This window comes from Triplophysa rosa, linkage group LG24 (assembly GCF_024868665.1).
Source record: "Triplophysa rosa linkage group LG24, Trosa_1v2, whole genome shotgun sequence".
In the NCBI taxonomy this organism is placed as follows: domain Eukaryota; kingdom Metazoa; phylum Chordata; class Actinopteri; order Cypriniformes; family Nemacheilidae; genus Triplophysa; species Triplophysa rosa.
In genome coordinates, this window is record NC_079913.1 from 3,746,449 (window position 1) to 3,765,245 (window position 18,797).

At 40.3% G+C, this 18,797-nt stretch overlaps 2 protein-coding genes across 2 annotated transcripts; both read right to left on the bottom strand.

The window, feature by feature from the left end:
• Positions 1 to 5,416: 5,416 nt before the first annotated feature.
• On the bottom strand, positions 5,417 to 15,817 carry frs2a (fibroblast growth factor receptor substrate 2a). Its single transcript, XM_057324767.1, has 7 exons — positions 15,454 to 15,817; positions 9,443 to 9,550; positions 9,255 to 9,343; positions 8,854 to 9,040; positions 8,643 to 8,780; positions 8,394 to 8,557; positions 5,417 to 8,254 (listed from the first exon to the last, which is right to left on the bottom strand). The coding sequence occupies exons 3-7, from the start codon at positions 9,315 to 9,317 to the stop codon at positions 7,313 to 7,315; spliced, it is 1,494 nt and encodes a 497-aa protein (XP_057180750.1). The 5' UTR covers positions 9,318 to 9,343; positions 9,443 to 9,550; positions 15,454 to 15,817; the 3' UTR covers positions 5,417 to 7,312.
• A 169-nt stretch (positions 15,818 to 15,986) lies between these two features.
• yeats4 (YEATS domain containing 4) lies at positions 15,987 to 18,466 on the bottom strand. The gene is made up of 7 exons (XM_057324394.1): positions 18,251 to 18,466; positions 18,022 to 18,141; positions 17,818 to 17,884; positions 17,622 to 17,716; positions 17,435 to 17,524; positions 17,206 to 17,293; positions 15,987 to 17,021 (listed from the first exon to the last, which is right to left on the bottom strand). The coding sequence occupies exons 1-7, from the start codon at positions 18,299 to 18,301 to the stop codon at positions 16,852 to 16,854; spliced, it is 681 nt and encodes a 226-aa protein (XP_057180377.1). The 5' UTR covers positions 18,302 to 18,466; the 3' UTR covers positions 15,987 to 16,851.
• Between the last annotated feature and the right edge of the window lie 331 nt (positions 18,467 to 18,797).

The window sequence follows — 18,797 nt, forward strand, 5'->3', positions numbered from 1 at the left end:
AACGCACCCGGAAATCCCCATGAAACAGCCTAGATTATTATTAAAACATGAACATTATATGACACTGTTAGATCAGGAATGCATGTTCGTTTATATAGCAAGAAATGTTATGAAATTTGCATTACAGAGATTCCATGTTTTACGTTTATCGTGTTTCGCTCGACTAGATCAGAGAGAATTAATGTGGCATTTCAGCTCACAAGCGTTTCACTAATGAACCAATTAATGTTTAACACACCAGCCGCACAGATTACCAGCAATTTATCCGAAAAATGAACGAATCACTCCAACCGTGAACACGTCAAGAAATGAAAAGAGGGCCGTAATATAGTGAGTTGGTGTCTGCGGATGTGAGAAATCTGCTCGGACCTTGTAAACCAGAGATAATCTCCTGCTTTCTCTCTCTTTTTGTTCCTGAGATCAAAAGGAACTTTAAACTCTTTAGGAGGATGAAAGTATTATAGAAGTGCTACAGAAGTCAAAAGTTGGTTCACTCCGAGGCTCACATGGCTTTTGTGTTATTCAGGGTCTTTACACAGAGTTTAATTTAATATCGATTCACGTTTACAAATGAATCCAGATGAACCGTCATTCATGAACTGTGCTGATAATACCGGATTAAACCCTATGCATTAAATAGAGAGCAAATGAAAAACTTTTGCTTAAATCTCATGTGTGTCTCAGATGTTTCTCATGAGAAAAAGAGTCAGAAATCTGGTGTCTGTCTGTCATTAGAGTTTCAGAAGAGATGTCAACAATGTGTCAAACTGAGCAAATCAAAATCAAAAAGTCTGCAATCAAAATTCCATTTTATTGAACATCTCAATATGAACTCAAACATTTCTCATCAAATCCAGATCATTTGACCTCTACAATCTACAACCATTTGTATCTGTTTTATTTCTCCTAAACATTTGCAGGTGAAACATCTCATACTTGATACTGGAATGAAACACTTTCAGAAGTCCATCGAATCTCCTGAGCAATGAAAGAGCAACATCTGAGCAATAATGAGAAGGTCTTAATGAAAATGTGTGTTCAATGACAACATCAACCTGTGAAATCCAGTGAACAGCTTTTGGGTTCCGCTTCCTCCAGAACCTCATTCAGAACTATTTCAAGGTACCAAATCACAGGTCCTTCATCTGTTGCCATAGGAACCATATACAGTATCTTCTTCAATGTATCCATTTGTGAGCGCTTATACACACACTCATCATGTGCGAAATCATACAGTATGTGCTCAATACTTCAAACAAGCTCATGAGTGTTTCAGCTTGAATTATGCGTCTTTTCTCCGGCGGAGTGTTGTGTGTGTTGAAGGAAAATGACGGTCTGTAAGCTAAAGCAGCCTGAAATAAAACGGCCCTCAGCAGCTAAAAGAACAAAAGGCACTTCCGAGATTTTAATTTGGGATAAAAGCACATTACACAGAGCGGGAGCCCACGGGCAGAGTCGGACCTCTGATGAGTTTCTCATCATGAGACCCCAGAAATGAGTTTCTCTCAGGCGGAAATCCATCATGCGTCTGCTCGCGCTTGATAAGCCATCGGAGGAAAACCCCCTCGCTCACCCGCCAGGGCTAAAAATAGCAGGCTATTAAAAGAACGGGAGGCGGAAGAGAGACGAATAAAACCCGGCGGGAGGAAAATAACACAGAAGCTTCCAGTGACAGACACAGCACTGATGATGTTTTTAGAGTTTACTTTCTCTCCGCTAATGTGATTAAAAGTCTCTTCAGTCTCTACTGACTCTTGACTAACTTTCACTGATGTTTCATCCAAAACAAACCTCTGGTGCTCAGATGATGCTTTTTTACAGCTCAGGAGATTTGATGGAGTTCTCCGTTAGATTCATGAAGAGTATGGCGTAAAATGAATGTAGATTGTAGAGGTCAAATAATCTGGATTTGAGTCAATTTGATGAGAAATGATTGAGTTCAGATTGAGATCTTCAATAATATTGACAGACTTGACAAATCTGAGCTCAGTTTGACGCATTGAAGACATCTCTTCTCAAACTCTAATGACTGAGACATTGTGAGATTTCTGACTTATTTTCTCAGGAGAAACATCTGAGATGAGCCTTAAGCAAATCCTCCATTGGCTTTCTGTTTAATGTCAATGATGTCTAGGTAAAATAATTTGGATTTTAAAGAGATCTCATCTGTGATGTTGTCTTCGAAGGCAGTATAATGATGCTATCTACTGTATGTAGGCATCTCTCTAGGTTTGAGAACAGAGCCGATGGAGTTCTTTGATGTCACATGTGAGATTCGTGTCCGCGCGTACGCACGCCGGGTGTAGATTTAACCTTCTCTTCTTAACCTTCATAACGGTGTCTGTATTCTGTGGCGTTCCGTGCGCTCGCCGGGCGTCTGCCCACAAGGTCTCATTCATCTCTGTTTGAGAAACACTATTTGTATGCAAATGTTCCGAGCTTGCCGGCTGCATTGGGCTCATAATGGAGCTGTGTGACCATCTATCATCATGGGAGCGAGACTTTACACCACGCGCTTGCCATGCAAGTGTATGATCAGTATATCAAACATGCCCCCTGATAACAGCTGACAGTGAGGAAGAGTGTTTTATCAGGAATGTCCTTGTGCTGGCAGTCGAGGCCGCGACACGCTTGGAAACCCATGAATTTCAAGTTTTAGAGTTATTTCACCACGAGTTATGTGCCTAAGTTTACTAAGGGTTTGGGGGTATTGTTCATCCCTAACCAAGTATGAGCAATAAAAGTATCGTAAGCTCGACCGGAGGCTGTTATCAGCTGCCCAGCATCTCTTTCATCAACTGGAGTCCATATCAAATACAAATCTGGACAAAAATAAAGGGACCACTCCAAATTGAACCTTCTTTTTTAGCATTTCTGCATGTATTATTGAACAGAAACAAAAGCACAAACCTCAGGAGTGACAAAGTCACCTGACAACATGCCAAGATGCATGAAAGCAAGATTATTTCATCAAATATGATTTTTTTGTAACTTAAATGCATGTAAAACTTTAGGATTGGGTTGCTTAAAAATGAATAGGAAATTGTTTGACCAGTTTTTTAAATGCAAACAAAAAAATATTTTTATTTGGAATTTCATCCTAATTAAATACCTTTGAATGGTACATTCAGAAAAACTGAAAAAACTTTGGAATGGTCTTGTGATATAAGCTGATTCTGTGAGATTGATCTGGGCCGGCCGGCTGTTAGCCCAAACACCGTCACTGGACATCATTGTGTGGATCTGTATAAACGATCATCCAGAGATACTGCCGAGCACTTTTAATTTAATACTCAACGCTCAATCAAATCCTGAAGACGGAGTTTGAATCTCTGCATGTGTATTTGGCGGTTATGATGAAGGTTATGCCTCTGTAGACGCATACGGAGACAGGGCGGCCTGTGATTGGTTGATCATTTTATAAAGTTCCTAAACTCACAAAACTAGAGAAACAAACCTTACAAACATGACAGCAGGCTGTTATCTCCAGGTCTGTAGATCTGGATGGAGTGTTTAAAAAGTTATATTCAACAGCAAATACTGTGAGAATATTCTGAGATGTTTGACCTGTAACGTTGGGTCTAATTAACTGATGTTCACTTGATGCTGAGAAAATAAGGAGAGGCCTTGTATCCAAGCAACAGCAAGGTTGCCAGGTGACAGACACTGAGGTCCTGAGAGCGAAGGGCATGAATTTGGTTTCTTAGGAGGCAGAAGATGCCACGCCAGTCAACAGACCCTCGTTATAACTGCGGTGTGAGAAATACACATGCAGAGATTCAAACTCCATCTTCAGGATTTGATTGAGAGTCGAATGTTGAATTAAAAGTGCTTGGCAGTATCTCTGGATGATCTTTCATATACACATACACACAATGGTGTTTGAGCTAACAGGCGGCCGGCTTTAAATCAGCCCGGATCATTTTCACAGAATCAAAGTGAAAGACACCGAGTAATGAAAGGAAGAGTCCACAATCATCAGATGTGAGGATTGATCGCACAGCGCCAGCAACAGAGATCATAAACACCACATACGGCTTCCCATGAGCCTCTGCTCTGATCTGACTGCTGCCTGATACAAAACACACACACATCAGGAGGCCACGCTAAATATTCAACTCTAAACTCCAGACTCGAAGGCTGAAGAATAACGCACAGATGTAGTGAAGAACAAATTGTCCAATACTGTACATTTGGAAGTTCATTCAGTGTCTGTGGCCCTCAAGAAAGAGCCATCTCATGTAAAAAAGTACACATTATTTACTACAAGTATACTAAAGATTTAGTTTATATAGTCTCAAAATAGCACAGTTGAGTACACTTAGATCTTCTTTATGTGGTTTCCCGGACAGGGATTATCTTAAACCAGGACTAGGCCTTAGTTAAATTAGGACATTTAAGTCGTTTTTACAAACATGCCTTACAAAAAACATTTACTTTTGTGCATTTTGAGACAAAACAATGGCACTGATGTATTTCAATATATGTCTCTGCTAACTGTTTTCAGTTTAGACAGCTCTAACATTTATTTTAGTCTAGGACTAGTCTTAAGCCTTGTCCGGGAAACCGCCCCCTTACGTTTAGTTAAGTTAGTTTTTGCATATTAAGTACAAAATTATAGCATGAAAATAGAGCACGTTAAGTACATTTAAGTGTATTGTAGTGCACTTTTGCTGAGTGTTGCTAAACTCATATTCATAGACAATTGTTTAAGCTTAAATTAATGCCCAACTTCGTCAAAAGATGCTGAATTTCTTGTATACAAAAACATAACCCTTAGGAAAATAAGCCATAGTTTTATTATAGTAAGTGTAGGAACTATGTATTTTTGGAGGATTGATTCCCATTTTTACTTCTTAATTTAACCCCAAATGTCATGGTAAAATTAGTGGTTACTACAGTGAGATCATGGTAGATGCATTTCATAGACACTTTCTTAAAGAAGCTTTTTATAAATGACACGTAATATTAATAGTAAATAAAACATCATTATTATAATTACACGAACAAAAAGTATCGTGATACTACCATAGAATTATTAGATAAAATGATTTTGTAGCATCTTGTTATAACCTACTCTCTTTTTTGTGAACGGCAACTGACCATAAATTTATTTTTATTATACCATTATATTATTTACAGTGAAGAGTGTAAGTAGATGTTAAAAATGTTTTCTCATCTGGTTTGATTTGTCGTGTTAGACTGCCCTCTACTGGTGAGGGTTGAAAGTGTCCACAGGGTGATTACAGATTCAAGGTCACTGTATTCTGTTCAGCCTTACATTACAATCATGACGTCTACTTGGTCCATTTTATTTGGAAATATGTTTCAATCTTTCTATAGCAAATTGAAAAAAATGTAGATATAAAAAGTCTGTTCTAATACACAGGATACTGAAACCAATGCAACAAACACGTTTCTTTTTGTTTTTAATGATTTTTTTGCCATGCTACAAAAATTGAGTTGGCACTGATGGCAGAGGGTGTAACGGTACATATCACAAAATACACAATATTTTGTCTTTTTAAAAAATACAAACATTTTACTAAACTGATGTCAATATATCAAATGCAAATATCAAAACTAGTTTCAGTACAGCGTTCATATATCGTGGAATACTTTCATAGGAATGTACGCTTTCAAACACAAATGTATCATTTCCTCAGGCACTGGAGAAAGGATTTGGCAAATTTCATTACCGCTTGATTGTTTCTACAACTAGTACATGTGAATGTTACTATATTTGCACACTTTTCCAAAAAGGTAGAAAATAAACGATATAATGCGATAAGCATGTACAATAAACTTTACAATATAAACTTAACAATACAAACCAACGTCTAGAACAGTCTGCTGTCTGTTCCACACGCAGTAAACAGATGTGTCCACTGTTTGGAAATCCACATTCAAAAAAACACAATCATGTTTAGTGCTAAGACACAGTGATGTGAAGTAAGGTACATTCTCTGAGCCCTTCTGAAAACAGCTACATACTCTCGTTTCTATCGAGTACCTTAATGCACCTGACCAACTCAAAATTTAGTGTTTCCGCAGATGACTTGCCTGCCCATTTAGTTTATCTTTAATAACACCACACACCACGCAACACTGTTTTCTTTGTGAACTACCCATAAAGCCCAGATAAAATAATAGTGAGTAATGTCACCCAAATCCTCAATTCAATACTCCAATGTTTTAAATACAGCAATGCACACATAACGAAACGTTTGGACGACATTGACAGCCTGTCATCATAATATCACATGTATAAATCCCAATTTGTGTGATGTTTTGAAAACAAATGTCTTTACTATGAAACTCTAGAATTTATTCTGCTCTTCAAATCAAATCAAACCAAACATGGAAAAACGTGTATGTACAATACAAAACAAACCATTTATTACCCGGCATTGAAAGACGAATATTTATATTCTTTTTTGTGCTTGGAATTAGAAAAATTAAGCCCTGTTTTTTCTGCTTGACACTGATAGGATTTTACTGATGTTGGCCGATACACACATACAGTACATAGTGCATCTCTATTAAAGCCCATTCGTACTGGGGTTTCTTAGCAACTAAGAACCGCGAGAAGGACGAAAAGATGATTTCTCACACAGAGCTGCTCAGAGAGATGTCTATGGTGGCAGGGCCCTCACACTCACACACACACACACACACACACACACACACACGTACCTGCATGCTGCTTTAAGAGTAAATTTAAGAGTCTTTAAAGTGACCGCAGTGTACCGTGTGATTCTAAAATACCGTAGTGAGCATGGTTTATTGCTCCCAAGTGCAAAATGAGTGAATTACAAAAGTATTTCCAACACTTTGATTTTGGAAACGAGAGAAAAACATCACAGCATTTGTGAATGAGGTCTGGAAAAGCATTGTAGTGTTTCCTCATCAATACCCGTCATGTTATTCTGTTGAGTACCTGCTGTTACCTCAGTGACCATTAAAACAATTTACATGACACGTTTCAGACCTGTGTTCCTCCACCACAGACGATGCACCATGTATGCGAGTGAACTGAACAAAAACATGTCTGGGTCATAGTTCACCCTAAAATCAAATGAAAGAAAGAATGATATTTTGCTTGAATGATACATATTTTAAGGGCTTTATACATTCTGGTTGTATTTGTATGATCCTGATTTTTTAAAAACTAAGAATTATTGCCTTATACAGTATAAACAAGGACTTGATTTATGCAAAACACAATTCTTATTTCTTTGTTTTGGAAGTGAAATGTGACCAGAACATGTTTCTCATGAGGATAAAAAAATTCCATCCAGATTCATTGTGGTCACATGGGCAGATCAGTACTGTTGTGTCGTGTTTTTCTGGACGTTCCGTCATCTCGTGGCTGTGCTTTCTGAAGGTTGGACATGGCGGCCGTGCGCTCGATGTCTATAACAGCGTAGAGTTCTGTCCGGCGTGTGGGGGTGGCCGGTAAGGGCGTGGTGGGTGTTTTCGGGGTGTGAGGGCCGCTGGAGTCTGACACTTTGTCCAGCTCCACCTCAATGTAGTTGAGCTGCCGAAGCGGGTCACTCAACCCGAGCCTTCGGAAGTCAAAGTTAAAAACCGTGGGCTGCGTACCAGAGTTCTGCAGCTTGTGTGCGCTGAGTGGCATCGTAACGTTATCTGTGTTGACGTAGTTAGGCTGGGGATCAAGGGAAAACGACGGATGAAATCCGTTGAGAGAGGGCGACTTGAGTTCCCCCTCGTCCTCCGCCCCGCTGTAAGGTTTGCGAGTCTCCCACACGGGTGGCAGCGCCGGCAGGTTTTCGTAGTTGAGCAGCGCTGTCCGCCTCTGGGCGGAGTTGTTGGCGTTATGGGTATCGGGGAGAGGCACCGGGGGTCTCACGCGTCTCGCAACGGAGGATACGGAAGGGGCTGTGCCGTTATGCCGCTCGTGTGACACCTCCTTTCGCTCATCGCTATCGTAACCTGTGTCGCAGTCTGTGGCGGGTCCCGTGCAGCCGTTCACAGTCTTCCCCGGAGTTCGGTTGGGTTCTACGCCAGAGCTGCTCGCTCCTGAATCCCGCTGTCTCTGCCGCTGGATGGGGGTGGGGCCTAAAACGAACTTGGCACCCTCTGGCTCCAAAACTACCCATGGCTCAATCTCATTGGGGGAGGCTGGCAGCGGGTTCTCTGAATGAGACGGTTGGAGTTCCAGAGGGGCGTGTCCACCGCTACAACTGCGCCGCTCCTCTTGGAGACCCGTCGTGTTGACATAAGTGTGCACCTGTGGACAGTACGCACAATGTTAATAAGAAGCACGTGAAATATATTTTAATTATCTAAAGAACTGATGACAATGCTGCAATAAAAATGCCAGACACATTATTTCCCAGAATGCCTTGCAGTAAAGCTCATACGCCTACCGTCTCATCATTGAGCAGCAGTGGATGTGTTGACTCCTCCCCTACAGATGGTAACCTAGCACTGCCTACTGATGGGTGACGGCTTGAAGGTCTTGAAGAGGCGTCTCCGAATGACGGGTACCGCCCGATTCCATTAGCTACCGTTGGGACAGAGTAACCAGGAGCTGAAGAGAGAGCAGTTCAGAGGTCAGTTGGGTTCGGTCTGTGTGTAAGGGCTGGAGGAGCGTGTGCGAGCGTGTTTGGTCTTACTGGTGGGAGTGTGTGGTGTGACTGGAGGTTCTGGCTCCAGCACGGGTTCCTCCACAACACTGATGCTGTTGTTGTGCATGATGTCCTGCAACATGTTGAAGATCTCCTCCGCCCGCACGCACTTAAACGCAAAGATCCCTAAAGAAAGAGCGGGAGGGTTCTAGTAAAAGCAGAAGTGATTTGAGCAGAATAATGAGCGTTAAAGTCTCACCTTGACCGGTCTGACAGCGCCGGCCGCTCTCAAAAGAGAAGAGGTTGGAGTCGTAACCATAGCGACGCAGACACAGGTAGGGCCACTTGACAGCATCTCGTTTGCGGGTGTGCAGAATGAGCTCTTCCTCGGTTAACTCCATCACTCCTGAGCCCAGCTCATTGCCATCATCGTCCACGTTTATCACCTGCACACGCAGAACAACACGACTGTATCATCCTTATGTGATTACTGCAACGCTCAGTGTCACTTTACTGTGTACATACAGTACATACTCCAGCAATCATCTGATCACTCAGACATTAACAGCAGCTAAAAAAGCTTGGGGGTCTGTGTGTATGGAACATCTGACAAGTTCTGGTCATGAGATTAAACAACTGTTCACTGATGATGATGTTCACCTTGAACTTGTTGAGATGGTTGAGGTCGATCTCTTTCTCGGGACAGCTACAACAGCTCCCCATGGCGCCGTCAACACACCATTGGACCCCTGCGTGACAGACACATGTGATGAGAGAGGGAAGATGACAGGTTGATTTTAGGTCTTTCTTTGGTCAAAGTGGCCAGCAGAGGGCGATGTGATACTTACCTACAGCCAGCCATCAACGATTCTGCTTTACTCGTCAACACAGTACCATCACACCTCAACATCCTTAACAACCAGCATGAGTTTGTGTTACAGAGAGAGATCAGCTGCCTGTGGAGGAGAGAGGGAGAAAGGGAACGTTACAATTATGCCCACACGTACTGTATGTCTATGCATTATTTACACTACATAACTGTCTGTATCACATCCTTAAAACCAGAGCATGCATACTACTGCCTTGCAAACTACACGTTATATACACAATAGATTTTTCTGTGACCATTAGCTCAGGTGTTCAGGTATATGCAGGTTTTTGTGTCCAGCGTTTTACTCTGTAAGCAATACGTCTTTAAGATGGAGTGTCTAGTTCAAAGAAAATGAACATCCCATGTGAACGACCCTTTGCTTAGCATAGAAAACAAGTCAGTTGCTGGCTAAAAACAGAAGAGGTTAGATAAGAATTTGCTGGATGAGTTCTCGTGATGAATAATTTATGAGCTCCAGTAAAGCTCTGATCTAGTTTACGCTTCATCTTTTCAAAAGAGATCACCTTAAAGATCGTTTTCAATGCCAATGTCGTACATTATTTAAGGTGTATCATGAAAATCGTGTGTGTTCATGAAAATGCTAGCAGACAGATTTGTACAGGAATGATGAATGTTGCTGAATTCGGCAGATCCACACTCCTCTGGATGGATCAGTGGCCGTCTCGATGCTGCTGCGTGTCAAGATTCACTCATTTCTGCTGCATGTTTGGGCAATTATCACCACACGTAATGAGGGAGGTCAGGACTAAACCACAGAGCATGAGTCAGACGGAGCTGCTTACTTATAAAAATGAATCTTTACTGATGCCTTCATCGCACTAAAAGCTTCCACCAAATGATCCTTTGAACATGTGATTTGCAGGTCAACATGTACTACAGACCAAGAAAAACACGCATGAGGCATGCATACTGCTTACTACATACTAAGACAGAAAAGATGGACATATTCTAAAATGATTTCACTGAAACCACATGGGATCGCTCCGGGTAAGACTGCACCCCTCTGACATCATCACTCTCACACACACCCACAGTGGGCTATATGTGTGTGTTACTGGCCATGTGATGACTGAAGCCACAGTGTCTCTCCCCCGCGCAATGTTCGCATTCCACAGGGCGCAGGGTGTGGATGCAGAGGTAGGATTTTTTTCACCACAAAAATACCTTTCTATCTCTCTCTCTCTCTCTCTCTCTCTCTTAATCTTCTGCTCAGCCAGTCCCGCTCTGTTGATTCTGCAGAGGCTTGTCATACAGAAGCCAAACGTGACTCACTGGATTTGCATTCTGGGAACGACGCGGGGTCACTGGAGCACTGCAGTTTAATTCTGCATTGGTGAAGAATTCTAATAGTATAAACGCTCAGCTGGAAAGAATGAGTCAGGAGACGGCACTTAACTAGCACTTTACAGGCCGTATTTACAGCCATTTGAAGCCATCGCGTGTGATTTAGTTCAGCACCTCGCCAATTTCCTCATTACCTGTACATATCAATTCATGAGCCATACCGGGTCGATGTAGAGCCACATTCCCACAATGCAGCACCACAAGCCAACATTTATATCGGTCACATTCAGGAGCATCATTTTAATCTTCTTGTAATGGTGTGAAATGCCTACAGGTCTTCAAAACTAGATTTTCTAGCAAAATAATGATTAGCAGGGCTGATGCTGCAGAATCAAACCAAGAGATGTGTCGATAGCGAGACAAAAACTCAATGAACTTCTGTTCATGCAGGCTGGCCGTAACAGATTTAAGTTTGTGTGATGGCGTAGGGATGTGCGCTGTTAAAATGATGCTGGAAAGTCATGAGTGGGGGATTAGCATGAGCTACATCTTTGAACATGGCATTCCAACCTTGGGAAAAACACGTCCCACTGCAGCTACCCTTCAATAACACGCTCCTTCCTTATGGAACGCTACCGTGTCCCAACTCAGAAATAAAGATACACTTCTTTCCTTTGCGCTGGAATGTAAACACCATTTAAAATTGGGTTTCTCAGGCTTTGGGGTTTGGACAAATAGAATGCAGAAATGCTTGCTGGCTTTAAACAGTCTATTCCCAGGGAGGGCTATAGATATGACAGACAGCTTGTCTCCAACTGGCAGTGAATAAACACCAGACACACCTACTCATTAGGACTAAGATTTATTTCGATTTTAATGGCTCTGACAGCCAAACAGCCCAGACAGGCATTAGATGATTCTGGCTGGGGAAGAAAAAGAATTCTAAGCTCTTATCCGTGCTCATAAACACACAAGGAAAAAGACAAATCTGATCTAGTATTGATTTCTGGATGGAGGGGAAACTTCCACAGCTTGTGTTCCAGTGACAGTGATAAATCTTCATCAGATTCAGAACTAGACGAGTTTCATCTCGTCCCGTGGATAAAACAGGAGGTATTGGTGTTTTCTAATACAACTATTGTGTTTGCATATAGCGCAGAATACTCTGCCCACACCTGCACATGTAACTGAACAAATCTCTGCATTGCAGAAGAGATAGGGTAGGTGGTGTGAGCAAAATCCAATACTACAATTTGAATAATTACATCGTTATATGGTTATTTTATTAATCCTCCAAAAAAAGTTTTACAAAACAAATCCAATGAATGAAATATTTGTCAACTCAAAGGTATTTCGTCTCTTGATTCCTCACTTTCACATTGCAGACCATGGTATAGCCAAACCTTTACCAGTTGACATATTTCTACAGTCATGCTGTATAGCGCCCAGCCCTGTAGATATGACACAGATGTAAATACAAGTAAGCGACAGGATGACTCATTTTTGGGTGGTCTGAGGTCACAGTCCACTAGAAAACTATTTGCATTATGTGCAGTGGGAGGAATAGAAAAAAATAGAGTCTGTAATCAGTATTCATTAACATGCTAATTGCAGAGCCACAATAAGGCGGTAAATATGATCAGCCATATGTGTAGAGAGAGAGAGAGAGAGTTCTTCTCTGGTTCTTCCGTGTCCCCCCGGTAACCCAGCACTCCCAGTATGGCCAGCTGGTGTACGCTGAGCGACTCACACACTTCAAACAAGCCTGCTAGAGTTTACTTTAACTCCCAGCAGAAAGAGAGAGAAACAGAGACTCCGTGTCAGTGCGGGGGAGGTCGAACAAGAGCTTTTATTTAAACTCGCAATAGCTGAAAAAAAGATGGAAAATGAACATTTTACTATGAAGTAGAAATTTTGTGTTCATGTTTCAATATCTACGTTCTTTTAATATATATCCTTTATTTAGGATTGTTTTGGCATATTCTTTGACAGGTTAATTGCGATTAACCCTTTAAACTGTTGTGAAAAAATGAGGAAAATACGCAGTAAGAGAAATAGTAGCTATTAGCTCTTCACATAACAAACAAGCTTAAGCTTGTGTGGGAGGCGTAAGATCTGAAAGAAAGTGGACGACCTCACTGCATGATTCTTCTCCTTGAGACAAAGAGAGAGAGAGAGAGAGAAAGGGGAGATTGCTAAAGACAGTCAATCTGACATACAGATATCAAGCTCAGGTCAGTTTGAGTCAGTGAGGGCAGACGGCAGAGAGGTCGACCGCTGACCCCGTGAGAGCACAGCTTCATAAGCCACTGTCGTTCCAAAATCATATTTTAAACTCCCACTCTGTGATTCCTAATGTCAGCAGCACATGATGATTACAGTGCAAGCCTGGAGTCTGCAAGAAAACCTTTCAGCTATTTAATATCCAGAATGTTGCAGAAATAACACCGTCACAAAAGCCCTGGTTTTGTTTGCATGTCATTTGTCTCTTTATTGCTCATTACTTACTTATTAGAAAATAAACTATGTCAATGTGTCATATATACATTAAAGACCTGTAGCCATAGGGATGCCCTTACAAGACTTCAATTTAACGGCATTCAGGTGTGACTCCAGTGTCATGTTAAGACAGATACACCTGCGTTCACTTTTTAAGTTCAAGGGACTAGTATTTCAGCCGTATTTTATTATGCCTGCCTATTACACTGACACCTAACTAACTTGAATTTGTATCAATTAGTTGTGGCGGCCCAAATGAACACACTACACCCACAGCAAAATGAACACATTACTGCTACACCCACCACATCACATGTACAGGTTAGCGATTAGTTTCAACATTTCTTTCAAACTGTGCAAATGAAAGCAATCGAGCCCACGCACGAGCACAGATCAAGCAGATGACATCCCAAACATTACAACACACCTCATACAGAGCATCAGACACAGCTCATGGTCAGCGGCAGATATGCTACGCTTTTATGTCCCCAATATTAATACAGACCAGTTAATGTTTTTAAAGCTTCTCACAGCTGATAAGAATAAAATGATTTGAAGTGCGTCAGAGAAAACGTCAAAACGTAATAACTGGAAACCGTAAAGGCAGTGCTGAGTCACTGGGCAAACAGGAGAAACACAGTCACTTCGTCAGCTCACACACAGATTTGAGGGAACGTGTCTATTCGGCATACTGTAAACGGAGACCTTTTAAAGATCCACTGCAGTTTTTGCACTTCTGTTTCTTTCTACCTGAATCTTCACATCTATCTGCACAAGCAGAGCTGCGACCTCAGCAGAGCTTGTACAATCGCTGAACAGCGTATTTCAGTTTTAGGTGGTTTTCCAGGTTTATGCTGTGGGTGGTGGCGTTCCTGACCGTCACACCCAAAGCTCCTTCACTTAAGTGCAATCTTTTAGTCAGGTCATCACTATATCAACTGCCATAACTCCTGGTGTGGTGACCCAGAGTACACCAGACCCCTTTAAAAAAAGAGCCTTAGATCTCCATCCCATAACACCAGCACAATATCAATTCACAGGCAGGTGACTAAGAGTGGCAAGACTCAGGTGGTCTGTTCTTAGGGTCGCGGACAACAGCAACACTACATCATGCGAATAATAACATGCAATAGACTACAACAAACACCGACTCACTTGGAGCGAGAATGAACATGGATTGTGATGGTAGTGTCTAATGAGTGCATGAACGCATTCAAATTATTTTTATTAAATTGCTTATGTATTTTAAATTCTTCTACATTCAGGCTATTTCCTAGACACACTCTCAGGCTCCAGGAACCACATAATTCTTCAGGAGTTCACACAATAAATGTTGGTGATGAAACTTTATGAATCCGACCCTGTAAGTGATGCATAATTTTAGTTCTTCTTGTCATGGAGTGCAGTATACTGATCACAGGTGAGCAAACATTAACTGCCTTGATTACATTTCACTGGATAAATAAATACACAGTTTCATGAATGATGGATGTTACAAAACAAATAAACATCAGATAATGACTGATGAAACTGTGTTTATAAAAAAATAATTTTGTTTAATAATATCAATGCTTTTGCTGTTATAACCATCAGAATACAAACAAATAAATAATTTGTTTGTGCTTATTTACAAACTAATTCTCAAATCAAACTAGACTGATATCACATTAAATGATTTTGCTATATAATATTGAATAAGATGGTAAGCAAGCAAACTCCTCATAGTCACCAAGTAAACATTTCACTATTAACTATAACCTCTAACTTATTTGATAACGATACTGATTTTGAATCTGTTAATGATGGGACGTACTGCGTCAGAAAAAATACACAAACCACAGTATACACTCAGTAAAAACAGCTCATTGTTTTCATATGCCACATCAACTTTTATGATAAAATCTGTGTATGTTAACTATCTGAGAACACACACTAACGTTAAAGATGCATGAACACACAGAGCTCGTACTTTACTACACCGGTTTACAAAACAACGTTTAATCTTAGTTTTTACACCAAAGTAACATGCCCAGCAAATGAAATCAGATATAAAACGCGAAGAATTGGTTGAACTGCATTATATAATACCCAGCGATGCTACTATGCTAATTACTTAGCCCGCTAACAAATAATCACAGCCAAAGTGGATTTAATTCACGAAATATAATGTAAATGTATACTTACAATAGTCATTTCTCCAAGGGTGAGTTTAGTGAGTGTCTATTTATGTTGATAAGGGCGATAAATCCGTGTTTTTCCAGTCTGATGTGTAAAATCTCTTAACAGGACTCATCGCCCGTATCAAAACTCCCTCAACCACCAAAACAGCGAAACTTTTTCATCTGTCCACCTCCCACATTCCAGAAGCAGGACGAAAAGAAAAACGCTTAGAATTGCTATTCCCACGCAGACGTCTGATGTGTGCCTGTTTTCGTTGTTTTATGTGTAAATAAATGTGATAAATTCGGTTGATCGGCAGCAATAGAAAGTGAAGGCACTCGCGCACACTGAACGTGAGCTCGCGCAGCCTCTACTCTCACCCCCATCAGGCCCGAGAGAGGGAGGAGGGAGGAGGGAGGAGGGAGGAGGGAGGAGGGTGGAGGGGGGAGAGAGAGAGAGAGACATAATGCATGTCTTTTGTTATATGTTCAATGCTTTGGCAATATTGTAAGAACACGCAATCATGCCAAAAATTGAGAGAGAGAGAGAGAGACTTTTTAACACACTTTATTAAACCATCTGGAAACAAACACTACATAATACCCCACACAAATCACATTGTGGTATTATATTAAACATTAGAGAGAGAGAGAGAGAGAGAGAGAGAGAGGGGGGGGAGAAACGTAACCATGGTTTTACTACAGTAACCCTAGTTAAACTATAGTATTTTAATACTATACCGTACCATACCTCAAATGCACTTTAGTCTCTCTACAATAACCAAAACATTTAGGACCTTGTTCCTTACAAAAAACAACAGGCAAGAACAATAGTGGTAACCCCCATTGAGAGCTAGATAAACTTGTGCATCTGTTCATTATTCAGGCGGTATTGTGTTTTTATGTCTTGGTTTACAATTCACCCTTTATGTTGTTGTTTTTTGGTGTTATTAAATGAGAAAATAATGACTGTACTGTTTTACTGACCTCTCGTGGAGGTTCAAAGCATAGCACCTTTAATTGTTGCAGCGATGGCTGTCGCAATTTGCAAATATCATTCCTTTACCATTTAGTTGAATACACTGCGTAAAGTAATCACTTGTAAATTTAAATAATTTATGATTTTGCCCATTCAAGCATAAAAATATTGAATACACAAACATATTAGTTCATTCTCATAACTGGAGACAAGAAAAGCAAGATGAACTTCTGTAAAAAAAAATATTTATATAAAATGTTACCTCCACAAAGATTCAAAAGGCAATCATAAAACATTAACAACACAGTTGTTCACTACTTTATGTATTATTCTTTTTTTTTCTCTACAAAGCATAACGAAACCCAAAGAGATGAAGGGTGTTTAATGTTCAATGTCCACATTCATGCGCTGTAGGACAGATGTAATCCGATGTTGTAAAAGTTCTTAATGTTCTTTAAGGTGGTCATCCTCCTCCAGTCTGCGTATCTCTCCTTTGAGGAAGTTAATGTTTTCTCTGGAGGCTTTCAATCGTTCCTTAAGCTCGGTGATCTCCTGGCTTGTATTTTTCTTCGCCGCTTCCAGTTTTTCTCGTGTTCGTAATTCCAGCTCTGCAACTGCAACACTGAATGTTTACTTCACATGTTTGGAACAGAGGTCGTTAGAATGACAAATAAACAGAAGTGCTATTTGTCAGATTTGATCCCTTATCTACAACTCAGAATTCACAGCATCTTATTTAAACATACACATGATTGCCAAATAAGAGTTTGAAAGGTAAATAATATAAAGTTCACTTACACTCCGTCTCGTGTTTGTAAGCCCCTAGCGTCAACTGTCTGGTGGTGTTTAGAAGCTGTTGCATCATGGCTGTAGGGTCTTGAAATATCTGCAATGAATGAAAGCACTATTGTCACTCAACCACTTTAATACAGAACATTTAGCACTAATCAGCAAATACATCTTACTACTCTCTACTCTACTGTCAAGTTGCATTGTTAAAATGTTGATTGTAAAATCAAATTCACACCATCTCATCATAGAACTCGGATACAACAGTCTTCTTTGGCATGGCACTTGAGTCTGACTGGAAAAGCTTCAGAAGATGATACAGAGTGACCTGAAGAAATAAAACCACAACGTCAACGAATTTTTACATCCATTTAGTCCAAATGTATATTAATTATAATTCAGGGAAGTTATCACTGGTCACTCACTGGTCTTTCATTTGGATCAGTGAAGAAGATCTTTATAATGATCTCAAACTCTCCCCAGCCAGTCTCTGTAATCTCATAAGGTGGCTTTGTAACCACTAAAACAAATTTAATAATGAGTTTAACCTATGTTATTTAAAGCCACGAAAAATGTATATTATTTGATTAAAACACTGATATTGTCAGAAAAATAGCTCACCTCTTAAAGGGTTCCCATAACTTTCATGCAGTTTAAATTGTATTTTTTTGACATAAGCTGACATGTCCTAAAGATTTCAAGGGATAAAAGAAAAAGTATACAACTTTGTCAATGGAGCACAGATTGGTATCCATTTAAAAACATCACATTCTTATAAATCATCTCAAATGCCTAAGAGAATGCAAAACCACTCCATGTCTTAACCTCGTTTCTGTATGGTTTGACGTAAACAGTCCATTGATGAGTGTGACCATCTTCTTCTCTTTTTTTGCCAAAATATCGTGCAACGTTCCCGAACACGATCGGTTTCACGATAGTCACCCCCTGAGGACAGAGACATTGTAACAAAAACATTAATACAAGGTCTAACATAGCAAAACATTAACGATCACAACAATGATATAAACACTGGCCACGGGATGACTGTCTCTACCTTCATCCTTCCCCCCGAATCTGGACCAAATTCAGCCATCCTCTTAAACATAGTATACAGAGAGTAAAACGTTATGTTCCTATTGTCGTCTATAAAATGAGTACAGCTTTGAACCGAACTGAATTACTGTTTCCATTTGCCATTCAGTAAATGCGTGTTCTTTATAAAAGCCTCTGAATGTAGCACGCATGAAGTTAGCATTCGGTGTGCGCTAACTCTGAGCTGCTATTTTCAAAGAAAGAGTCCTGACCATTTTATTTGATTCATTCAAGTTTCTTTATTGAAAAACTGTCGTCGTTCTCTTGTGTATGTGTATGCAATATAACCAAAAATATCATGAATACGATATATAAACAGTAAAACACATAAAAGACCAAGCCAGGAGCGAAATAAACAAAGTTGAAAATATTGGAGGGGAAATTTGATTTTTCTTCTGTGTTTATGTAATTTCTTTGCCTTTATGTTGAGGAAATGTTGATTAGTAATATTTCATGTTACAGGAAAGAAACACAAGCGCTCCCTTATTTTGAAAAAATATATCGCCCAT

Excerpts from the sequence above, each read along its gene's own strand:
- frs2a (XM_057324767.1), bottom strand. The coding sequence starts at position 9,317 with ATGGGGAGCTGTTGTAGCTGTCCCGAGAAAGAGATCGACCTCAACCAT. Across the intron at positions 9,041-9,254 it reads ACCATCTCAACAAGTTCAAG|GTGATAAACGTGGACGATGA; the intron begins GTGAACATCATC and ends CTGCGTGTGCAG. Across the intron at positions 8,781-8,853 it reads GCGCTGTCAGACCGGTCAAG|GGATCTTTGCGTTTAAGTGC; the intron begins GTGAGACTTTAA and ends CTCTTTCTTTAG.
- yeats4 (XM_057324394.1), bottom strand. The coding sequence starts at position 18,301 with ATGTTTAAGAGGATGGCTGAATTTGGTCCAGATTCGGGGGGAAGGATG. Across the intron at positions 18,142-18,250 it reads ATTCGGGGGGAAGGATGAAG|GGGGTGACTATCGTGAAACC; the intron begins GTAGAGACAGTC and ends CTCTGTCCTCAG. Across the intron at positions 17,885-18,021 it reads TCAAACCATACAGAAACGAG|GACATGTCAGCTTATGTCAA; the intron begins GTTAAGACATGG and ends TGAAATCTTTAG.